General features: G+C 45.5%; 1 protein-coding gene across 1 annotated transcript in view; it reads right to left on the bottom strand.

The window, feature by feature from the left end:
• The window catches only part of LOC146172210 (uncharacterized), a 144,725-nt gene that overhangs the window by 86,016 nt on the left and 36,592 nt on the right, over positions 1-22,117 (bottom strand). The window contains exon 3 of the mRNA XM_084585979.1: positions 19,195-19,344. Coding sequence (XP_084442105.1) covers positions 19,195-19,344 — 150 coding nt within the window. The remainder of the gene's footprint in view (positions 1-19,194; positions 19,345-22,117) is intronic.

Here is a 22,117-nt window from a genome sequence, read left to right as displayed (position 1 = left end):
TCGTAATCGCAGCTGACTGCGTGCTTTCGTTAAATCATAGATGAAAGAATGAACGACTTGCAAAAAAAAAAGACGTTCGCAGCAGCCATGGCTTACGCTGCGCGGCACGTTCAGCACGACAAGTAACATTATGTACAGGGCGAAAAACGAGGATGAAAAAAAATGCAAACAAACAAGAGCTTGTTTGTTTGCGTGTTTCTGCCCATCTTCGGCCTGTCTACGGCAAGGATAAACGACCCCAATCCCCCCCAAAAAAAGGGAAAAAGAAACTGCCGCTTCTGTGTCCGAAACCACGCATGTGCAGCACGACGACATGAGACGCCTTCATGGACGCGCATCGCGCGTCAGCCGCCGCACGCAGACCGTTCCCAACACACACTGGAGAAAGTGTCTGCCACAGGCTGTGCTGGCTTGTCTGCGCATGCATAGTGCGTGCTGCTGCGAACGGAGACCGGGTAAGAGAGAGAAAGCGGAGAGATGAGTGGGCACATCCTTGCGCTTCGCTCTATCGTGTTTTTCTTCTCTCCTGAACACCACTGCTGCATTGGCTCTTTCGTTCCTTCCCGCACATAGCTTGCAAATGTCACATTATGGCGTGCAGCAGCGATCACCACAGATGCGGGCGCCTTTGGGGAAAGGGCGCGGCGCTGCCCTAGACCCGCCGTCGCCAATCTGCGCCCTCTCATTCCGTCCGCGTGTAGCTTGAAAACGTCATGCAGCAAACGGCCGATGATGCGATCGTCTTTGGGGAAGTTGCACCGTCCAATGCGTGCTGTGGAGTTTGATATATCGAATGACCGGTGAAATTGAGTTCGATATATGACGCAGCTTTCCTATACTTTTACATGAGATTTTCAAGGGGATATTCCATGCGTACGAGTATGGTATAACCAAAATTCGGAATATCCGGGTTCAACTGTAATACGAATTCATAAAATTCCCCGGACAAATTGCATTGCATTCAATGGGCAAAAAATTTGGTTGTTACGAACCCTTGTTCTCTTCACGACGGGCGATATGGACTTCGGTATTACGACCTTTGAGGCTCGCGCATATGTACAGCAAGAAAAGCAGCACAGCACGAATCACGCACACATGCCAAAAAAGAAAGCCGGAAAAACCATCTTGGGAACCTGCGGCAACAGCGAAGTTGGTGAAGAAGCGTTTCTCCCTCAGTTGACGGCAGAGATCTCTTTTATTTCGTTGTTGCTCACTGCAAACGAACCAACCAGCCCGGCGGAGTTGTGCCTTGCTGCCCCCTCCACATTTCTCCACCACCCCTCAGTCTCCCCTGCAGAATACTGCAATGTCACGAAAGCGGAAGGCAATGACCTTTAAGGACAAATTGGAAATTTCAAATAAGGTGGACAGAGAGCCCAAGAAAAAGTGCACTGACATGGCCTAGGCCTGCCGCTGTCAACGTTGTCAACAATCGTTGGTCAGCGTGACCAAATTATACAAAATGTACAATGCTTCATGATAAATTCAAAAGAAGCGAAAACTGCCCACCATCTGAAGTTGTAAGAGGCTCTCCTAATGTGGCTCAGAGAGGTCCCGGCAGCCCGCATCAACATCGACAGAAAAGTGCTTCGCAAGAAGGCAGCAGACATTGCACTCACATTGGGAATTAACCTTCAGGCCTCTAGTAGGTGGATTCACCGGTTCAAGGTACGGCATAACCTTTCGTACAAGGCCATTGCGTGGCGAAAGAAAAAAAGTTGACGCCTACGCCGTGGAAGACCGGATGGCAACAGCGCTGCCCTCCTATATACAGTCGAACCTCGATATATCGAACACAGATATATCGAATTATTGATTATATCGAACACTTTCTATATCACGCGGAAAATCGCATGCATTTTTAATTTTTTATTTCGAACGGCGTCGGTTGCCAAATGGATAAATCGAACTCCGCCACCCCAAACCATGTGCACTCTGTTGACAGGAGGCAAGCTTTCCCTCAACGCCCTCGAAGATAGCGGCGGCGCGATGGGCGTTCCCGACTGCTGCGCACGATCGCTGCATACATCGGTCGCGCCGAGGGCGTCATTTGAACGTAGCGGCGTATGCACGCGGCGGCTTGGCCGGGCTAGGGTAGCTAGCCTGATTTAGTTTGTCAACGACTAACCGCGTCTTTCTACGCGTTTTCTACGTGATTTTGTATATCGAATTCCGGCAATATCGAACTATTTTGCAATCACCGCGCTGTTCGATATATCGAGGTTCGACTGTAGTAGGATATGAGGCAGGTGATGTCTTTATTGTAGACTAAACAGGGCTGTAGGGCTGTTCTACAATCTCCAGCCCGAAAAAAGTTTTTGCTTCAAAGGCGATACCTGCCAGGACAGAAAAGATGCCACTGACTGTCATTGGCAAGTATCAAACGCCTTGATGCTTTATGGCAGCCGGTGGATTGCCGTGCATCTACATGGCAAATAAAAAGGCGTAAAATTTGTCAGGTACCTTGATCGCAAAATTTCTTGCCAAAATATAAAAATTGTTTTGCTGTTGAACAAGCGTACCACCCACCCGAAACAAATGACACTACAGAGTGCTAAGGGGCTATTCCTGCCCCCGAACACAGCGTCATTTGCAACCACTGGATGCTGGATTTATAAGAAATGTTAAGCACTATTTCAAAGCTTTGCTGGTGCGCTGCCTCCTCACGAAGGTGAACGAAAGGACATGAATTTTCAGATCAGTCTTCTGGACGCTATGCATTTTCTCGCAATGACCTGGGATTGTATCACTCTTGCGACCATCGTTAATTGTTTCACGAAGTATGGGATTTTCAAATCCCAGACCCGATTCTGATCGATGTCTGGAACAAACTTGACGTCGACTGTTGCGTTGACGATTTCGTCACCGCGGACGACGACCTCGCCACCTGTGGTCTCCGCACGGTTGAAGATATTGCGGAGGAAGCGTCATCACAGCCTGGCATTCCATGCAGTGACGAAGATGATGGCCAAAGCAGTCATGACTCACAGCCGACGGCAGCAGAAACGATGCACGCCCTCGATATTCTGCGGCGCGCCGTGACCTTTGAGTCTGTGCGGCAGAACCCAGCGGTCCAATTTTTCAGCTTTCATAGCTCTCTGCTGTCAGATTTCACGGAAAAGAAGGCGCAGAAGGATATACGCGATTTCTTTCAAAGAAAATAAATATTTCGTACCTGTTGGAAGGCTTGAAAACGGATTTTGCTCGTTTTTTGGTGATACGAAATTTCGGGTGATACGAAAATTTTAGTCTCCCTTTGAATTTCGTATCACCGAGATTCTACTGTAACAAGTGTCTGACATCATATACTTGTATAGCTGTAGGCCAGGAATACCCTCGTCTCGTCTTCACCGAACGGTGCAGACACTTTCTTGGAAATGCCTCGAAGTGCTACACTAGCCAGCAGTCCACAGGCACCACCACCACAACCAGACCCACGACAACTGCATGCATTGCACAATGGCAGCAAGCAGTGCATTGGCAAGGCAGACCACCATGCGTACCATGCTTAAGGTGCAAATAATGAGGTATCAGGATGAAGTGACATACGTACCCGGGAAAGGCCTCGCAGCCGACAGACTTTCTAGAGCACCTGTGCAGGAGACTGGCGACATAGAGCTAGAGAGCAATGTCGAAGCTTTCGTCCGCTGCATGAGGACAACTCTCCCCATCAAGCAGCACTGCCTTGAGTGGCTAAAAGAAGCCCAGAAATCCAATCGCGTGTGCATATATCTCCGAGAACACTGCACAAAAGACTGGCCTTCCTGACAAGGTTTGCCCCTGGACGTAAGAGCTTTCTACGAGCATCGTCAACAGCTCACCGTAGAAGACGATTTGCTACTCTACGCAACTCGTGTGGTGGTGCCACTCACATGCATAAAAGAAATCTTGTGCCTTTTGCCCGAAGGTCACTTCAGCATCACGAAGACACAGGCCCACGCAAAGGACTCCGTTTGGTGGCCTACAGTGGCCAAAGTTATCGAAACCATCGTAAAACATTGTCAAGAATGTGTCAAGACGTCCAGCAACTGCAAAATGCCGCTTCGGAGTACTGAATTTCAGTCAAGATCATGGCAGAGAGTTGTAATGGGCCTTTTCTTGTTCAATAGCCACTGGTGGTTGATTGTGACTGATTACTACTCCAGATACCCGGAACTGACTCGTCTAGAGAAGCTATGATCGAGTGCAGTGATCAATCACTGTAAATCAATTTTTGCCCGACATGGCATTCCAGAGGTGGTGGTCTCCGACAATAGTCTGCAGTTCTAGTCCTCTGACTTCAAGTTTGCTCAAGAATACAGATTCAAACACATCACATCAAGTCCACACTACCCTCAGAGCAACGGACTCGCCGGGGCTGCTGTGAAAATCATTAAAACTTCAATGAAGAAGACTCAAGACCCTTACCTGACCCTCTTATCCTACAGGGAGACTCCATTGAAAAATGGCTACAGCCCCTCTGAACTATTGATAGGGAGGCGGTTAAGGGCAAAGCTTCCTCTTATTCCCAGAATGCTTGTTTGCCATTTGCCAGAGGTCACTAAACTCTGGAATTTTGAAACCCAATACCACGAGCAGCAGCGAAGAAACTAACGACATGGCGTGCGGCAACTTCCCAACCTTCTGGAAGGGGATGAAGTATGAGTGATGGACTTTAAGCAAAAAGAAACCATGGTGGCACTCTCGGGCGAGCCTAGATCGTTTATGGTTGACACTGGAGACGGTACTGTGCGGCAAAATTGAACCCATCTTGTCCCTTTTCTCAAGCCTGCGGAAGAGAAATGAGAGAACCAAGGCATCTATGAGGCTTCTCTACATGGACACACATGAAGGTGACGGCACGGATGTAAGGCTGCCGGAGATTTGTTTCTCCAAGAGATTCACACACAGCTTGCGCGGACGCCTCCCCCCAGCACACAAAGTGTGGACGTTGCGTCATTCCGCCCAAGAGACTGCTTCTCTGTCAGAGGAGATGTAGTAGACAGTAGCTACTATAGCCACTTGCAGTGGCTCGTCTTGGATAGCCTGGGGGATCGCTGCTGTGCGCTCGCAGAAGCTAGAAAGAGCTTCGGGTGCCACGGGCAAGCTGTTGGGGCTTCTCGTCACGGAAGAGGGTACAGCATGCTTCAAATGCTCACTTGAACAGCACGACACTTCCTGCTTCAATGCTGGACATAATGTGGCTGAGTGCTCGCTCCACTGTCGATGGCTCTTTCCTCGACTGCAGCTCGATCTTCCGCACGAGTATGCCAAACGCCATCTCCGACATGAGCACCATCTGGTCCAGGACGTCAAAGGTGATTTGGAGGAGTGCCTTCAAGGCATAGGCACACGAGAACGATAGAATCTTCTGGATGAACTCGCATCGCTTTTGCACAACGAAGTGCGGCCATGAGTCTACTACAATCCCCACCAGCCACTTCTTATCCTCAAAAATATCCATAAAGTATCCAACCTCAAGCAATCACAAAGGTTCTAAATAAAGCCCACTGAAGTACAGTAAAACCTTAATAACTCTAACTCGCTGAAATCCAAATTACTGGATAATTCGAATAATTTCTGAGGTCCCATAATTTTTATGCAAATTTAACCACGCCATTCAAACAGTGGCCTGCACTAGCCCTGAAAATTCAAGTTTTCGGTGCTTTGCTGGAATGCCCGACCCCAATTTCACCACAAACCAATGAAACGATGGCACCTCTGAGCCGTGGCACCACAAAGCGATGCTTACACTTGATATGCATTAGCGCCCTAAGCCTAGACCTACCAACACAGAAAACCACTTTTCCTATTTTTGGTGGAGCTGAAAAGTGAAGCGCCCGTGTGCTGTGCAATATCAGTGCACGTTAAAGAAGCCAAGGTGGCCAAAATTTCCAGAGTCCTCCACTACGCCGTCTAGCATAGCCAGAGTCGCTTTGGGACGACATGAACCAAACCAAACCATAGCAAAGATTAGTGCCGCATTTTTAACAGCTATGGCTTCAGTTTTGTCACACCTAAATTGAGAGCTACTGCTTCGCTGTTTTGCATATATAATTTAACGCCGAAAGTTCACAGAGTTGGTGTTTAGATTAAACAGACATAGTTCTAGCGTGTATCACAGGGACGAAGGGAGAACACAGACACCACAAACACTAGATATTGACTGAATTTATTGACCAATAATCACATATGTATGCAAACACACTCGTGCTTCAAAGTGTCAACAGTTAAACCGCATGCGTGATGGCACTCCTCTCTAAAAACTTCCCTTCCTTTTTTGTCAAAACAACATTTGGCTTGCTCACGCACAACTGCCTCTCCACGTGTATATGGAAGGTTTCAAGTATCTCATGCTCTTTTTAATCGGCGTTTACAGAGATAACACGTCAGCTCATATAGGGAGGATATGCATTTTTCGCTTCTGTGATATGCGCTAGAACTATGCTGTTGCATAATTAACACTTTCCTGTCCATGCCTATTCCCATCGATAGCCCGCTATCAATAGTTTCACGATTCGAATTTTCCCGCTTTCTAAGTGCTTCTTAACGAGTGATGTCATTCAAAGGGAAATAGAAGAACCCTTCTTTCAGTTTTGCTTTTGGTTTTATTTTTTGGTTTGGTTTGGTTTGTGGGGTTTAACGTCCCAAAGCAACTCAGGCTATGAGAGACGCCGTAGTGGAGGACTCCGGAAATTTCGACCACCTGGGGTTGGTTTTATATTTTTCTGCTGTGCCACGCCCATCCAGGTGGTCTCCAGAGTCACGTGATCGGCGCTCTTGCTTACATCATGGCGTCGACGTCGCGCACTCCTGCTGCGTGGAAACGGGAGTCTCCGCAGTAGTTGACGCATTGAAGAGCTCGTTTGTGGATGCGAATAGAGGCAGTGATGACTCGGAAGACGTATTCAGCTTTTGAAACTTTAGCACTGACAGCGATACATCAAACCGACCCGGAAAAATCAACCATCAATAGCGGGCGATACTTATCGGGGCATGGCTGTCGATCTTCCGGGTCAGTCTGACGTAGTTTCGCTGTCAGTGCTAAAGTCTGAAGAGCTGAATTCGTCTTCCGAGTCATCACTGCTGCTTTTCGCATCCAAAAACAAGCTCTCTGATGTGTCAACTTCCGCAGAAATGACCATTTCTGCGCAACAGGAGTGCATGATGTCGATGTCGTGATGTAAACCAGGAGCGTCGATCACCTGACTCCAAAGACGATCTGGACATACGCGGCATGGCGGAAAAATTTATTCAAAAGCAAACTTGAAAGAGGGGTTCCTCTAATTCCCATTGGATGGTGCCATTTGTCAAGGAGCGCTTCGAAAGCGTAAAAAATTCGAATTGTGAAACCATCGATAGTGGGCTGTCGATGGGAGCTTGAAACCCATTCCAGGGTGATCGTCGCTTTACACCGCAAGCGAGAACATGCACATCTTTGTTCATGTGCGCACACAGCATGAGTGGAAAGTGAGGTTGTCAGGCAGATGGGTGTGCCTACCCTTCTAGTTTTTTGTGAGTGCTATGAATAAATGCGATAATTGCAGCATAGCTCCTTTTGAGTACTGGCCCTGCAGCAGTGGATTCAGTGCCCAGGTTGGGCAGGATTATGTCAGATTGAGACATTATGCCAGAGCTGCATTCGGTTCTACTGGCTACGCGTTGCGCAGGTGTTCATGCCGCTTAGTTGTTCCCCCCAACACTACGTTTGCCTAACCAGTACTGCCCTAGATGGCAGAGCAGGTGATGCGCTCTGCCATCACGCACTCTTCCTCTGTTTTCTGGGCAGAAAATCTTCACTCACGTGCTCTGATGTGTGTTTGGCCTCGTGCTCCACTCAACCATTCGTGCTTGCGGCACAATTTCTCAGCTGGTTTGTTTTGACGCAGCAACGAAACTTTGCTACATTGAATCTGCAATGAAATTTACTTAGTTATACCAAGGATAAAAATACATGGTGTTCTATGGACACAAATTTGTGAAAACATTATTACTTCGTTATATCGAGGTTTAACTATAACACGTGCTAACGCTGTTTACTTGCGCTAATCAGCAAACAAATGTAGGGAAAATGGCTGCTCGTTCTGAGATGCATACAAGTATACAGAGCCAATAGCCAGTTGTCCACTAAGCTTATTAGATCTTTTTGTACTGATGAATGAAATAATATAATCAGGGAGGTAATTGATTAGAAAGTAGAAGAATGAACAACCATATGTAGTACGAAGCCATAGAGATAAATGGTAGTGCTAATTATTGGTTACAATTTTCATTAACTTGCAGTAATGCAATGTGTGGCTATTACCGGCCTACTCTATGGTAAGAAGCAGCAAGTTGCATAATGTCTATATACTACCACACTAAGGGAATGATCTCCAGTGATGTCGAGGCTTGGTTTGGTCACACTTAAAGAGTTTAACGTCCCAGTGCAACTCAGGCTATAAGAGATACTGTGGTGGAGGACTGCAGCAATTTTAGCCACTTGTTCTTTAAGGTCCACCGACATCACACAGCATACAGACTCTTCTCCGTTTCATCAACCTCCAAAAACAGCTGGCACGGTCTGGATTCGATACCGCATCCTTGGGCACAGCAGTCGAGCTGCCACTGCACCACTACAGCGAGGTAGGGGCATTACACAGCATAGCCTGGCAACTTGCCAAGACTAAATGAGTAATCTCGTATAGACCAACACCATGTTTACAAACAAAAGGGGTGCTTGCAGGTACTGCAGAAAATAAGGGGATGACTGTAGGCTTACAGCTTATTGGAACGAATGGAAAAGAAAGATTTCAACAAGTGGTGCAACTTCGGTGTGCCTTCGATGCTGTCCTTCGAAGAAGAGCAACCAGTGAGTAACCGGAGTCAAAAGAAGAGCATTTTTAAAAACACCGCAACATATGGATGTGTAAGTTGGGAGTGCGACCCACAGAAATACATGATGCAAAACTTGACAATGTTTTTCTCGTTTCACAAAGCATAAATGAAGATGGCAGTCGCTAAAAGTTGCCGAGTGCTTTAAAGAAGAGTTTGACAAAGTATGCTACATCATTTACATTTTATATACCTCCATAAATGCGAATAGTGAAGCTGGACATACTCCTGTAAGGTTCACGCATTGCACTGGGTGCCTCCGAATTGCGTGAGCTTCTCGTATAGTTTAACATGCTGCCCCCCCATGCACTAAATTTGCTTACTAATATTGTTCAGCTATAAAGCCCAGACCGCACAGCAACCAAAAACAGTGCTCAAACGCTATGACAATGGAATGAAAGAGGATTGCACACTAGCAGTTGATGGAATAGACAATCACGGCTGCCTTCAGCGTAAAAAAGTGCAACCAGTTTCTGGAAACGGTTATCTGCTACTATAAATGGCTGGTTCCTGCTTATCGTGCCTTCTCAAGACAGTTTTCATTGCTATGGTGTGAACATTTGTATTACTGAAAATGCGTCATGCATGCAGACTACACGAGCAGTTTGCACGATTTGGAGGAGTGCAGAGCAGACAGTGAGCCCTTTAGCGGTACATCTAGCCTTAGAGCACATATTTATCCAGGTGTTTTAAATATAGACTACCTTCGAAACATAGCAAGCTGTTTCGCAATCTTCTTCAATGCACTCGCCAAATGTTAATGACCAATAGTGCCTCCATCGATGCCATGCAAAGCAAAAAAAATGTATCAGTAAATTTTACGATAATATTAAAAACATGCAGTAAACTCCCAGTCGAGCCCACTTACAACGAACCTGAGCGTTACGGGGAATTCGTTCGTTGTATCCAGAAGTTCGTGATATGTGGGCCACTCACAAAAATAGTCGACATCAATGAAAAAAAAATTTATTCAAAAAAAAAGTCTGTGATCTTTGCCTGCCTCGTAAGGGGGGACGGGACCTTTGAAAACCAAAAATTGCGAAACAGTCGATTTTTGGAAAATATATTCCGGTAGTATGTCTTATACACGAGTTTACAAAGGGGTGAAGGGTGCTGCCATATTGGGGAGCTGCGCTGCTATCGTAGCACAGGAAAGTTTTGATGACTTCTCCCCTTAACAGCCCAGTCAAACCAGTTTCTCCAAGGGTTGTAAAATGGTCTATAAACTACCCTTTCTGTAATTATCAATGCCCAACTCCCCGTAGAAATACTCGAAATTAATTATACAACAAGCAGTGGCAGCTGCGGAGCAGCAAGCAAGCGCCGAAAATTCCCAAACTTCGCGCGCGCCATTCCTCTCCCACCGAACTGAGCGCCACCATCTTGGTTTTGTTTTGTTTGTTAATTCTTGCGCTGCCTTCTGCTACAGTGTTCTAGAAGGCTTTGTAGTGGCAAGAGCAGGGCACGTTTCGCTGGGAGGTGCTGAGGCAAAAAAAGCGGTTGGCCGCGCGCGGTGTTGCCGTCGAACACTGGAGGAGAAAAGTTGGCCGTCTGCTTCGCGCTGGGCAAAGGAGCGAGGAGGCGCATCGCAGTGAGTTCAAGCGCTGCCGTTGGAGAAAAGCGACGAATTCGGCTGGTGGTTGTGTTGAGGTGCAAAACGAAAAAAAAATTGTCAGGAATATTCATGGGGGCGAGAACACAGGGGGATTCCCTCACATGTGGCACCACTAAACAAAAAGGGAGCCGCGAACAAGCAGCCTGAACTGGACACTGCGCGGAAGCATTGCTATCGCCGAAGGTTAGGGTGCGTCGCTGACACGTATAGAGAGTGAAAAACACCTGGAGCAATGAAATTGCGCAACAGTGTGTTTGTTTTTGTTTTTTTATACCCGCTTTCATTTCTTATTTTGCTTTAATTGGTTCGTTGCTACGGTCGGATACAGCTCAAGCAGAGCGTATGTATCACTGGCAGAGCGTATGTATCACTTCCTTTAATCGAGTATGTGTCATGAACTGAGCAAAAAGCCACATTTAAATTTTTCCCCCTTAAAACAATTTATACGCCACCCACTTTCTCTCTCAATTGCCCTCTTTATTCCCTCCCCATCTAAGCTTGAATTACTAGTGACTCCCTCCGAAGGAGCTGCACCAGTGCTAACTGTTTTCAAAATGTGCGATGTTTACTTAAGGTTGTCAGGTATGTTCTCACTCGTGCGCACTGTCAAGATAAAAATTTACCTGTGTCTTTCTATTTTACATGCGTGCATTTTTATGGCGTATAAGGAACAAGATTTTGGTTATATAATCATTGTTGCAGCAATAAATGTCCGCAAAAATATATTTTCAGTGGTTTCTCAATTTTCATATTTCCCCGTGTAAGCCCTGAAAATTGAGAAAAGTGCCATTAGGTCAGAATTGATTCGTAGCTGTGCGTTTGCACTTCTTTCCATTGCACGGAAATCGGCCCTTCAACCAATGAATAGATCAGAAACATCGTTGATCGTATTACAGAACGAGCTTCAGGCTTGCACCTAAGCTGACCAAACACACCCAGATCAAGCTTCGGTATGGACAAAACTGGTCTTTCTGTTTGAGAAATAAAGTTTATTCCTCTCTCTCTCTCTCTGTCCTTTGTTCTGCAGTTTTAACTTCATTGCCGTGTCTCAAAGCAGCGATAGCTGTTTGTGTAGTTGCAATATGTAACCTTATATATTGATTTGTTCTACTTATTACGCCGCAGTCAGAGTTTCGGTACGCTTGTAGATTTATGTTGCGCACAAAATAATTATACCAATTAAATATGGGCAGTAATAATTGTGATGGCCTGTATTGTTTATTGTAACGAGTGTCGGGAAGTTGTATATATTTCACATCGCCACCGATCTGGAAAGAAATTAAATAAAATAAAACTATACCTACTGCAGCCAACTGATTTACTTAAAGAAGTGTAGGAAGCAAGGACCCATTCTGCTTTATGCATCTCCTACAAGGTCAATGTACAACTGGTCGCGCAACTTTGAAGAAAACACGTGTAGCTGCCTACTGCCAGCGGCATCAACTCGATGATGAGGACTCCTGCGAACTGTGAGGCAAATTACTAGCGCACAGAAAATAAGATCTGCCAGAACTCCAAAGAACTAGAAAGTAAACATAATATTCGCGCTCAGGAATGAATGCAGTTTTTGTTTCTTGCGCAAGAAAAAACGTGTCACATTTTTAATAATATTTCAACTTGTTTCTAACGGCCTCTCTCGGCCACTTATTATCCGCTGCGTAGTTGCCCAAAGCTCAGATATGGCTCAGACCAAAGCTTTTTTCATCCGCGAGATGGGTGCGTCGTCGGCCCCGGTTCAACGTTCATCGTTGCTTGCTGCGTACAGAGTGGGTTATCTGTAACAAACAGTCAGTATTTCATTCTGCTGGTTGTGGTAGAGCTTTACAGCAAGGCGAAGACTGTCTGTGCTCGATGAGAAACTGATTGCCGCTGCATGTGCGCATTTCCGGACGATTGGACAATGCTGCGTCACAGCTCGGCAACTCGGCTCGGCCTCCCAGGCACGTCGCAAAAGTGGTGGCTTGTTTTACGGATACACGTCTGCATGAGCGGCGTATCGCTGCAGTTTTAATTGAGTGGTGAAGGTGAGATTTTATTGCCCCCAAGACGCGTGTCGCATTGCTCAGAGCCTTCCGTTCCGCTCCCTTTGCTGCGTGTTTTGCTTACTGCGTCGTATTACCGCACCAACGTTCGCTGAATGTGCTTTAGCTGTTATTACAGTGATGTTCCTATTGTCAATGGGATCTTTCTCATGAACATGTTAAATGCTTAAGATGTAAATTTGTAACCTCACATTGAGTCCTTTCAGTGGCAAATAAAGCGCGAGCAAAATATGGGAATCATGAACAGGGCGAGATTAATTGGAGCGAAGCTATATCGTAGATATTTTCACTTCTCAGACGCATTAACTTCTAAATACTAGCAATCCCAATTTGAATTGCTTACCTAAGCTCTTACAGGTTGGCGTTCTAGCGCTAGCGTTAGTTATTCCGTTCGTTTGTTTTTGTTGTTCTTTGACGCTGATATGTGTACTTTGTTAGCAAGATCTTTCACCCTTTTATAATCTCACCGCGTCTCGTTTGGAGACCTACGCTCAGGAAATTTTGTTATCACTAGGATTTCATGAAGACCGTGACGAATGAGCGGTGGTCGCTCTCCTACACTTAGATTTCATTGTCGTGAAGCGTCTATGTAAGTAATCGTGAATTAATAAAGCCTGGCTTTCTATGCAGCACAGCTTCACTCATTTATGCCCTTAGTGAAATGCCTCAAGCCATGTGGTTCTATCCATGTGCTTGCCGAATTCACTTGAAGGCCTTTGTTCACAAACGTGCCCGAAGAAATAAGCCCCAGAATGCGTTTACATGACGCGCGACGAAAGACTAGGCTAACGACGACGGAGGCAGAACGATGCTATGATAAGGTGGTTAAAGATGCCGTAACATTTCAGTTAACGTAAAACCTGACAGTAGAAATACATGTCAAGTAAAGTTGGCTGAACAGTTACGGTGTCCATTTTTCTGCCTTATCCGAGCATCGTTCTGCCTCCGTCGTTGTTGGCCTTGTTTTTCGTTCATAAGTAAAAAGACAATCAAATTCCCCGCCAAAAGTACGTTACTGTGACGTCACAAGCAACGTCACGTGTTTGTTGTGCCTCACAGTTCGCAGGGGGCACTGGGAAACTAAAGCCTCGCTCAGAGTCGACACGCAGGCTTCTATGGGAGTTACGCTACCATTTGTTCTTCTACCATGTCTTCTATGCCAGCCAGGCGAGAAAAAAGCAAGAGAGAAAGCTTAGGAGACGCTTGCTCAAGTGTTATTTTTGACTTTTTTTTTTTTTTTTTTTTTTTTGGCATGGTAGCGCCTTCTAAACAACCTTCCATCCGCAAGTTTTTACTTTTTGTTAATGTTGGGTTTTGGGGAAAGGAAGGGTGCAGTATCTGTCACAGTTCTCGGTGGACGCCTACACTTACAATCACCAGCATGCAGTCGGAGGTACGTACGTATATGTCGTCAGGATTATAATCCATATCGCAGACTAGCCTTCAACTTGTCTAGCAAATGGATACTAAGTGGGAAACAAAATGGTATGACACCACCCTGAACATTGTGCAAAAAAAAAAAAAAAAAAAAAAAAAAGAGATTGCGGCACAGTTCTTATATGTTAAATCATCACAGCTATGTAACCGAGTTCGATTAAATGGGTCTGCAAGGCTATTTTGCTTTTATTTTTTGCTTCCCACTGATTTTGAGCGTTAAACCCAGGGCAATGCTAACACCGGATTTTCTGTGACACGGGGCCCTTACTTTATTGTGTAAAAAGCTGGATGTTTATGATATAACGCCACAACGAACGCTGCGATTGTCTGATCGGCCCTCGTAGCCGCGCGTACCGGCGGCGGGACGACATCAGCTCCAGAAGTCGACACCAGAGCCACGTCACGGCAACCGCCTAAAAAGCCTCACCCGGAGGGCGCCGCTTTTGCCACTACAAAGCCTTCTATTACACTGTACTTCTGCCAACCTTGGCGACGGCGACGGCGCCGCGGTCGAGGCGTGGCTTGCTTCAGATTGGAAGCCTCGCAGAGGCTTTAAAGTTTCCCGCGCTCGAATTCAAGGCTGCGATTAGGCAAAACGTGCGCTCCGCTAGAATGCGGGGGATCGAACGATCGCTATCGGCTGCTGCGCCCGCTGACGCGTCGGTCTCCGCCGGCTACCTCCCCGTGTCGTCTCCGGCTCTTTGCTGTCGTTGGCTCAGCTGTCTTTGTACTTCGTGAATCGTGCGTTCTATTCCTCTGAATGGTTTCGAGCAACGTGTAAACATTGCGTGGTCACTCACGATGCCTCAAGATGCGACACGCGTTCAATGCAGGCTTGGCAAGTTTTTTTGTTTTTTTTTCTCCGTCTTGGCACTTTATTTGCCGTGTCGCCGCTCTTCCGCGCCTCCGCCGATGCCGCGAAAGAAAACCCGAGAAGTCGCTTGCCGCGTTTGGGCCGCTCCTCATTCCTCCGGCGAGATGCCGCGAGAGATAAACTGGGAAGCAGCTTGCTGCATCTGCACCACCCCTCATGCTTCGGGCGAAATGCCGCGGGGGAATCGGAAATGCGATTGTCGTGGCTTGCAGAGCAAGTACAGGATCGATGGATCTCAGCATGCGGAAAGTGGTCCACGGTGCCAAGGCGTTCGCTGTAGCCGATCGGCTAGTCGCACATATGTTTGTTGTAGCCGAGACAGAGTGCCATAGCCCTAATGTATATTTTGACGGTCGCACTGGACTTGTTTGTTATAAGCGAGCGTTCGTCTTAAGTGGGGTCGTTATAAGTGGGCTCGACCTCGCGGGGTTTTAAATATAGTCGAGTTTGAAATTATATTTTGTCCTTTCACAACTTAGTTCCAGGATGTTCACGACTACTCTTCACAAAGGGACAGCATCCAAGGAGCACTGCAAAATCAGAAAAGCTGCTTAGTAGAGGTATTTAACTTCTAGCTCCAGTTGGCTCAGCTGGGTGACAACTCCACAGTGTGATGTTGGCAAAGCCCTGGACCATCTGCAAGTCTCGAAATCACAAGAAACTTTTACTCCCACGAATCTCATGGTCATGTCATGAACACACCAATCACATGAGCATCCTCTGTACAGGTTGGGTGCTCACAATTATTTCTGTGGAAACCTTGGGACAATTATAAATTTCAATCTGTGAATGTGTTAACTCCTCCCAGCTTTCCTTCCTAAACTTATTTATGTAACTTCAGAGTGCGCACTCCTCCCATGCAAAACTGCTCACTGTCAGGCTTTTCCTTTTTTTTGACAATGCACTCTCCAGCATGCTCTCTTTGATCAAGACAGCTGTTCAAGATAGCTTTTCATTTTCATGATATAATGGAAGTCACCCTGATGCGATGACAGTCGCGAAAAATGGCAACAAACAAGCACACATAAGGAAAAGGGCTCAAAGCTTTGCTGACCAAGTTTATTGCTATGATTACACAGGAACAGGCATGCAAGGGGGACATTGTGGAGGGCATATCACTGCAAGATGCGTGCCAGTGAAATTTTGTAGGCCACAACGGTCACCCTCCACCAGCAAACAGGTTTATAGTATAGTGTGATCCGTGATTCGTCACCGTGATCAAAGTCCTTCAATACCATTTATGGTCATGAAACTTCTCATTCACTCTATGGGAGAGCTTGGTACGCTGCCAAAAGCAGCCGCACAGTGATGGTGGCATCGATTGAGGTGCATGCTTTACTGCCGGTGGAGAAGGCAGCCGTTGCTTTGTGGCATGAGCAAGTATTTTCTTAATGTGGTGTATTAAAAGGCATAGTGCTGAAATATGTGAATGCGTATGTTGTGAGAACGATGCCGTCATCTTGCGAGAGGCTGCCACTCCAGCTACAGGAGCAACGACAAAAAGATGTCTTTTTTTCGTTTCCCATCGGATGCCTAGCTGCAACAGAAGTGGCGGCACGCCATTTCCAGAAAATAAGTTGCTGGCATCTTCCGCCATTTCCAGAAAATAAGTTGCTGGCATCTTATCTGATCCCCCAAATGTATGTGTTCGCGAGAAGCATTTCAACACCATAGACATCATCCGGTATGACGAGTCTGCAGTGAACAGGGAGGTTGGGTCTCTGCAACGAGACCAGCCGAAGCTGAAGCCCGATGCTGTTTTAAGAATATCTCAAGAGCTTTCGTGGTATTTGACCAACACTAAACCATGTTATCGAGCATCTCCAAAGCGCCGCCATATTGCATCAGATGCCAGCATTGCAGTTTATGCTCCCAATACCTCATGCACGAGTAGTCTGACAAACAACGATTCTGGTACTGCAGCCAGAGTCCATACAGGTAAGGGTGGTAATAAAGCCTCCCAAACTATCAAGATGTTGCACAAACCAAGATGCGCAAACTTAAATTGGTGCTCCGCAAGAAGAGTGCCAGCTAAAGCTTGCTAAGCAACAGCACGTGCGAAAAAAGCTGAGAAATCTAGTTGACAGTTTTCAAAAGCATTTGCAGTGTGAAAAAATAATATTCGACCAATGCTTGATGAAGGCTAGTACAAAGTCTGCAAAAGCTGTGCAGTATGTGCAAACAGTGCTCTTTCTTGGTTTGGACAATAACCAATATAAAATTTGCGCATTCACAGTGCACTGCCTCAAAACTTAGTTATACATTCAACCTTCCATTGAAATCACACGACGGTTACTGCCGAGCACTCCGAAGTTTAAAACATGGTTAAAGCTATGGCTAGGACAGGCAGGTACACAAGCTGTGCGAACAACCCAAGCACGGAGCGAATCTAGCGAGCACCATATGCTAATGCAGCCACTGCCTTACCACGCACTATGCAGGAGTAACACTTATGTCTCAGGTTAAAGAACACACCACACCTATCGGCACAGTTTCAGTGTCGCATTATAAGCATGAAAAGTCCCCACACCACAGCCAAACGATCAAGGGTGAAGATTGGGCTGTGGTTCTGCCGGCAGAGCTTTTCCTATAAGCGTCAGGCGGACTACTATTTTGGGCCTGCAGCGGATACTGAAAAATTGTGATCAATTTCACTTAATGTAATGAGAAGAGGAAATAACTGCATGGGTGTGAATGAAAGTGTCCCGGGTGCAACCGTACCGTACGCCGCCGCGCGGTCTCCTAACACCTCAATCGACGATCGCGCCCCTGGCGGCCACTCTTGTCCATGAACCAGACATCAGCGGCAGTTTCATGACCATTGGAGTATTGAAGGACTCTGCCATGGCCCACTACCGTGCGTCCCGATGCAGCAGGTCTATATACTGACGTCCAGCATGTGCGCCATCTATTGGAGTCAAGGGGATCTGGGCATTGCAGTGGAACGCGAGGTGGCAGATGATGACAACATATTGTGGTACATTAAAACCTTCTGTGATGAAGGCTGTGGGCCCTCCTGTAACAGGGCTATTGACACTGCTTTCACTTCTTTGGTCCAAAAGGGAGATAAGATTGGCAGGTCCCTCTTTAACAGCAAGGGCTGGAAGGCCACATTGCTTGTTTATGTGACATTGATGTTGGTGTAAGTGAGAAGGGGAGAAAGCAGGTGCATACTGATTCATCCCAACACAGTAAAGTGACGCCTAACATAGACAAATGAGGGAACGTGTGCAATGAAGCAGAATGCTTGTGACACGTGGACGCATGTTTGTGCATGAGGCACCACTCCGACAAATACTCAGGGTTATACCCTCGTGAAGCACGCAAGTTATTACGGGCAGTGTAGTGCACTTTACATCTCAAAAGACACTTCAAACTACACAGTGCTAAATAAGAAAGCATAGTGCCCTTGCAGGTGAGAAATTGGCAACTATAAAATATTACAAAAGAAATATATGCACCTCCATGTCTAAAGTTCAGAATACTGCTTTCTAATATAGCACAACGCCAAAAAAATACTAAAACTTGATATCGTGCCATTAATCGGATACTGCATGCCAGTAAATATCACAAATAAACTGAAAATGGCTTCGCCACAGTGCCAGAACAAAACTTAATTTGGAAGTTGCATACATATTTATATCACGTTTTTGTTATGTGATGTCTTGCTTGTCGTTATCATAAAACAACTACTATCATAAAACAAAATAAAATACATACAAAACACGTATGTCAACTTGTATGCACATACATTCTGTGACGAAGAAATTGCTGCCTGCAAGGCTACAGACAGCCCTCAAAGTTTATTCTGTGAACATACTCTCACTCGAGTGCACTTATGCTACATCGTTTAAAAGAGGCAGAGTGCACTTTTCGTGAGTAACACTCCCCACAAGTGCGCTTTAACTTACGAACTTATAAGGGCTATTACTAAATGTGACGACTGAAACAGCATTTCGAAAAGCATCAGCTCTCAGTGAAACTGAAATCCCCACAATCATAAATATGTAGCCTACTTTGAATTTTACAGTACCACACGCAATACTTCTATGTGCTCCTCTGATCACTTTTTCAGTTCCATGATACTAATTTTTGAATTTTCAAAGATTAATTTTTTTCTATGTTCAACTTCGAACCTTCGTAATCCACTTCCTTTTTCATATTTTACACCTTGGTATGTACTACCCAAGCAATGTTTGATTAGCTACTTTTCTCCTCTTCGCTCTTCTTGCACGAGTAGTATTCTCTTCACATTCACCTTTCATACTTTTCTTTTGAATACCCCTCCCAAACTATCTCACGTGCATCAGGTTAGCAGTTAAGGTAAAAATGAACTAAGCCCCATGCAGACCAGTTCAAAACTAAACCCCTACCTGCTGGTATTTGTAAGACTGGTTGAACATCATAGCTGACCACTGAATTATGCAGTCCATCTGGTATATGGGCTCTTCGTAGAGGTTCTTCACCGCCTTCCTGTACACATCGCTGAGCCCAAATGTTGTTCCAACATCCCGTAGGGGTGCCTGCAGCACAAAGAATACCCGGTAGGCCGTAAGACGCCAGTCGTGACTCTCCTCCTCATCCGAGACGAGCCACGACAGCTGGAGCTTCAGCTGTGACGGCATTTTGCACAAGCAACAAGAAATCACATAGCACAAAATTGAGTGAGGAGCAACGTCAAACCAGTTAGCCAAACTGTCAGCCTTTCTAGGGACACCAAAGAAAGACTGAAGCTGCAGCTGACAAACAGGCTGCTGCCATAGAAAGCGGTGGTTACTTAAGCTAGGTAATGTGAAAAAAGAGAAACAGAGGCATCACCTGCCACGACCACCTTTTGCAAGGAAACTACAATCACATCACTGCAGTTTTTTCATTCCAGATCTGTGACACAAGGTTCCTGCATCATTTCCAAATCATGACAGGGATCATAATTTGGATTGCATGGCAGAAAAGAAAAAAGGAAGTGTTCAAATGTTGAGCTAATTTAGGTTACACAAAACTCTATATCACCAATTTCTTCTTTTTTTTATTTTGCCATGAGCACAAAACAAATTTGGTGAAATTGCCCGGAGTGCCAATTTATTAACTGATACTATAACAAGAGCCTTGATGCCCTTAGTCCACTGTGTAAAAGCAGAAAGCTCTTTAAAAAAATAACAGCACGAACGACGGGGATGAAGGCTAGAGAAACACAGGACAAGCATCCCCGTTGTTCGTGCTGTTATTTTTTTAAATATATCACCAACTCACCCGCCTAGCTATCGTGCAGAAAGCCCACCACAACCATGAGCAGCACAAATATTTTTTAAAAGTGCCATTATCGCATAAACTGATATGCATTTGACATGGTCGCAGACATTAAATATATTTGCCAGTGCTTGGCAGAACAATGACAGTGAAAGCTGGATCAGTTTGGAAAATGAGCACCGGTACAAGAGCTGCTATAAGGCATGCATCATTAACAGCACCACATGGAATGCAACTGAATTGCTCGTGTATTGTACACAGCGGATTACACATAAGCCTATATACTGTATATGAAAAGCCCTAAAAACATGACAGCTCACACAAAGTCAGGCCCAAACTCTCCTCCTCTCTCATTTCCTCTAAGCATGCCTTGAATAAGGTCCTCATCCTCAGTCGGAATATACTGAGGCAGGGCGAAGGTCTCTCCCATATTCCTCCAATTGACCCGGTCCTGTGCTGCCTCTGTCCACTTGACCGCCCCCCAAACTTCTCAGCCCCATCCACCCACCTATCTTTCTGCCGCCCCTTGCTACGCATTCCATCCCTTGGAATTCAATTTGTGCCATGCATATCCGCAGCAGCTGACATGGAACGTTATGTGTTACTGTGATTGTCACATAGAAGGTTATCTAGTGGGAATGGGACCTTGTAATAACTCTCTTACACAACCTATGATAAAGTCCTCGTTAAGGTAACCAGCAAACAAAATGTAGAAAAACTAAAAATCTCTCATGTGCTCTTTCGCATCTATTACAGCAACTGAGGTAATTATTCCTCCCACATTTCAAGAAGTAGGATTGCACCTAAAATGAAAATGAGGCAACGGAGCACGTCACATCAAGAATTACGAGCCAAGGCTTACAGACACATCTTACAGTATTTGATTTTACTGGTGTGCAGAAAAACAATGGAAAGAACAATGTCTGCTTGTTCCAAAGGCAAAACTGCTTCTTTTGTAGAGCCTTGCAAGGGTGTTTTTATATGAACAGAAGCTACAGGCAATTTTCAAGGATAAGAACCTCAGACATACAGAGGAAAAAACCTTAAATCTCCTCCTCACCTGAAAAACAGCTCTACGCACGTTACACTGCCCTGGAAAAACAGCTACATTTTAACTTTAAGCACACCTCAACAGAATGGTTCTGCAGAAGATCAGTCTTAAGCAACTCTGCATTCACATCTCAACTGTTTCGATTTTGAAAACGAAGAAAAGGATAAGGTGTTTAGCTGCAGTCCTTGCAACTTCAATACTTTTCTTAAGATGCCCGTATGTGGCATTCGTATATACAGCGAGGTTGACTTCAGACATGGTATTTGTGCAAAAAAACACACACAAGACAAGGTACAGGATGAGTGCAAGCACGACAAATTTTCCCTCCTTGTCAGCCTGCATCAGTTGCAGGTCTTGCTTCCTGAAGAAATGAAGCACAGCTACCATTCTTGTTGCATCCTTGCAAAGGAAGGCTTGACAACAGGACTCGAGTATCTATGCCTTCTTAAAGGCACCTCTGCTGATTTTTGATACCTGTTTTTGTAGCCACTCTTCGATTCACCTCCTTGATTCAAGAAGGCACAAATGTGAAAAAATTTTAAGAATTCCAAGTTTATGCTTTCAGAACTATTGCTCCTGTGCATTATTTGCATCAGGTTGCCTTAACACAGTTGCTATTGCACTAATGTTACAAAACATTTTAATTCTCCAACCATGCTCTAACCTGCATTTCTGCACTTAAAAAAGAAGCATTGGGCTTCTAAGTGCTTTCATGCAGAAGACTTATTTGTGTCCCCTTTTATGTACAGAGGTTCTTAAAGGAAATTCACATTGTTTTTCAGTGAAGAAAATTTCCTCTTCAACAGCGCACACAACACTACATGCAAGAAATTAAGCAAAGAGCAGCGAGCCAGGAGAACACTCGTTTATCCGTCTACTGCATGCAGACGTGGAGAAATATAATTGAATAATAATTATTGGTTCAAAGGAAGGGAAATGTGCAGTATCTGTCACACTTGCTCTGTGGACACCTGAACCATGCCGTAAGGGAAGGGAGA

Source organism: Amblyomma maculatum, unplaced genomic scaffold (assembly GCF_055883805.1).
Source record: "Amblyomma maculatum isolate TAMU_Amacu unplaced genomic scaffold, ASM5588380v1 scaffold_13, whole genome shotgun sequence".
Taxonomy (NCBI): domain Eukaryota; kingdom Metazoa; phylum Arthropoda; class Arachnida; order Ixodida; family Ixodidae; genus Amblyomma; species Amblyomma maculatum.
This window is presented reverse-complemented; position numbering and strand designations above follow the sequence as displayed.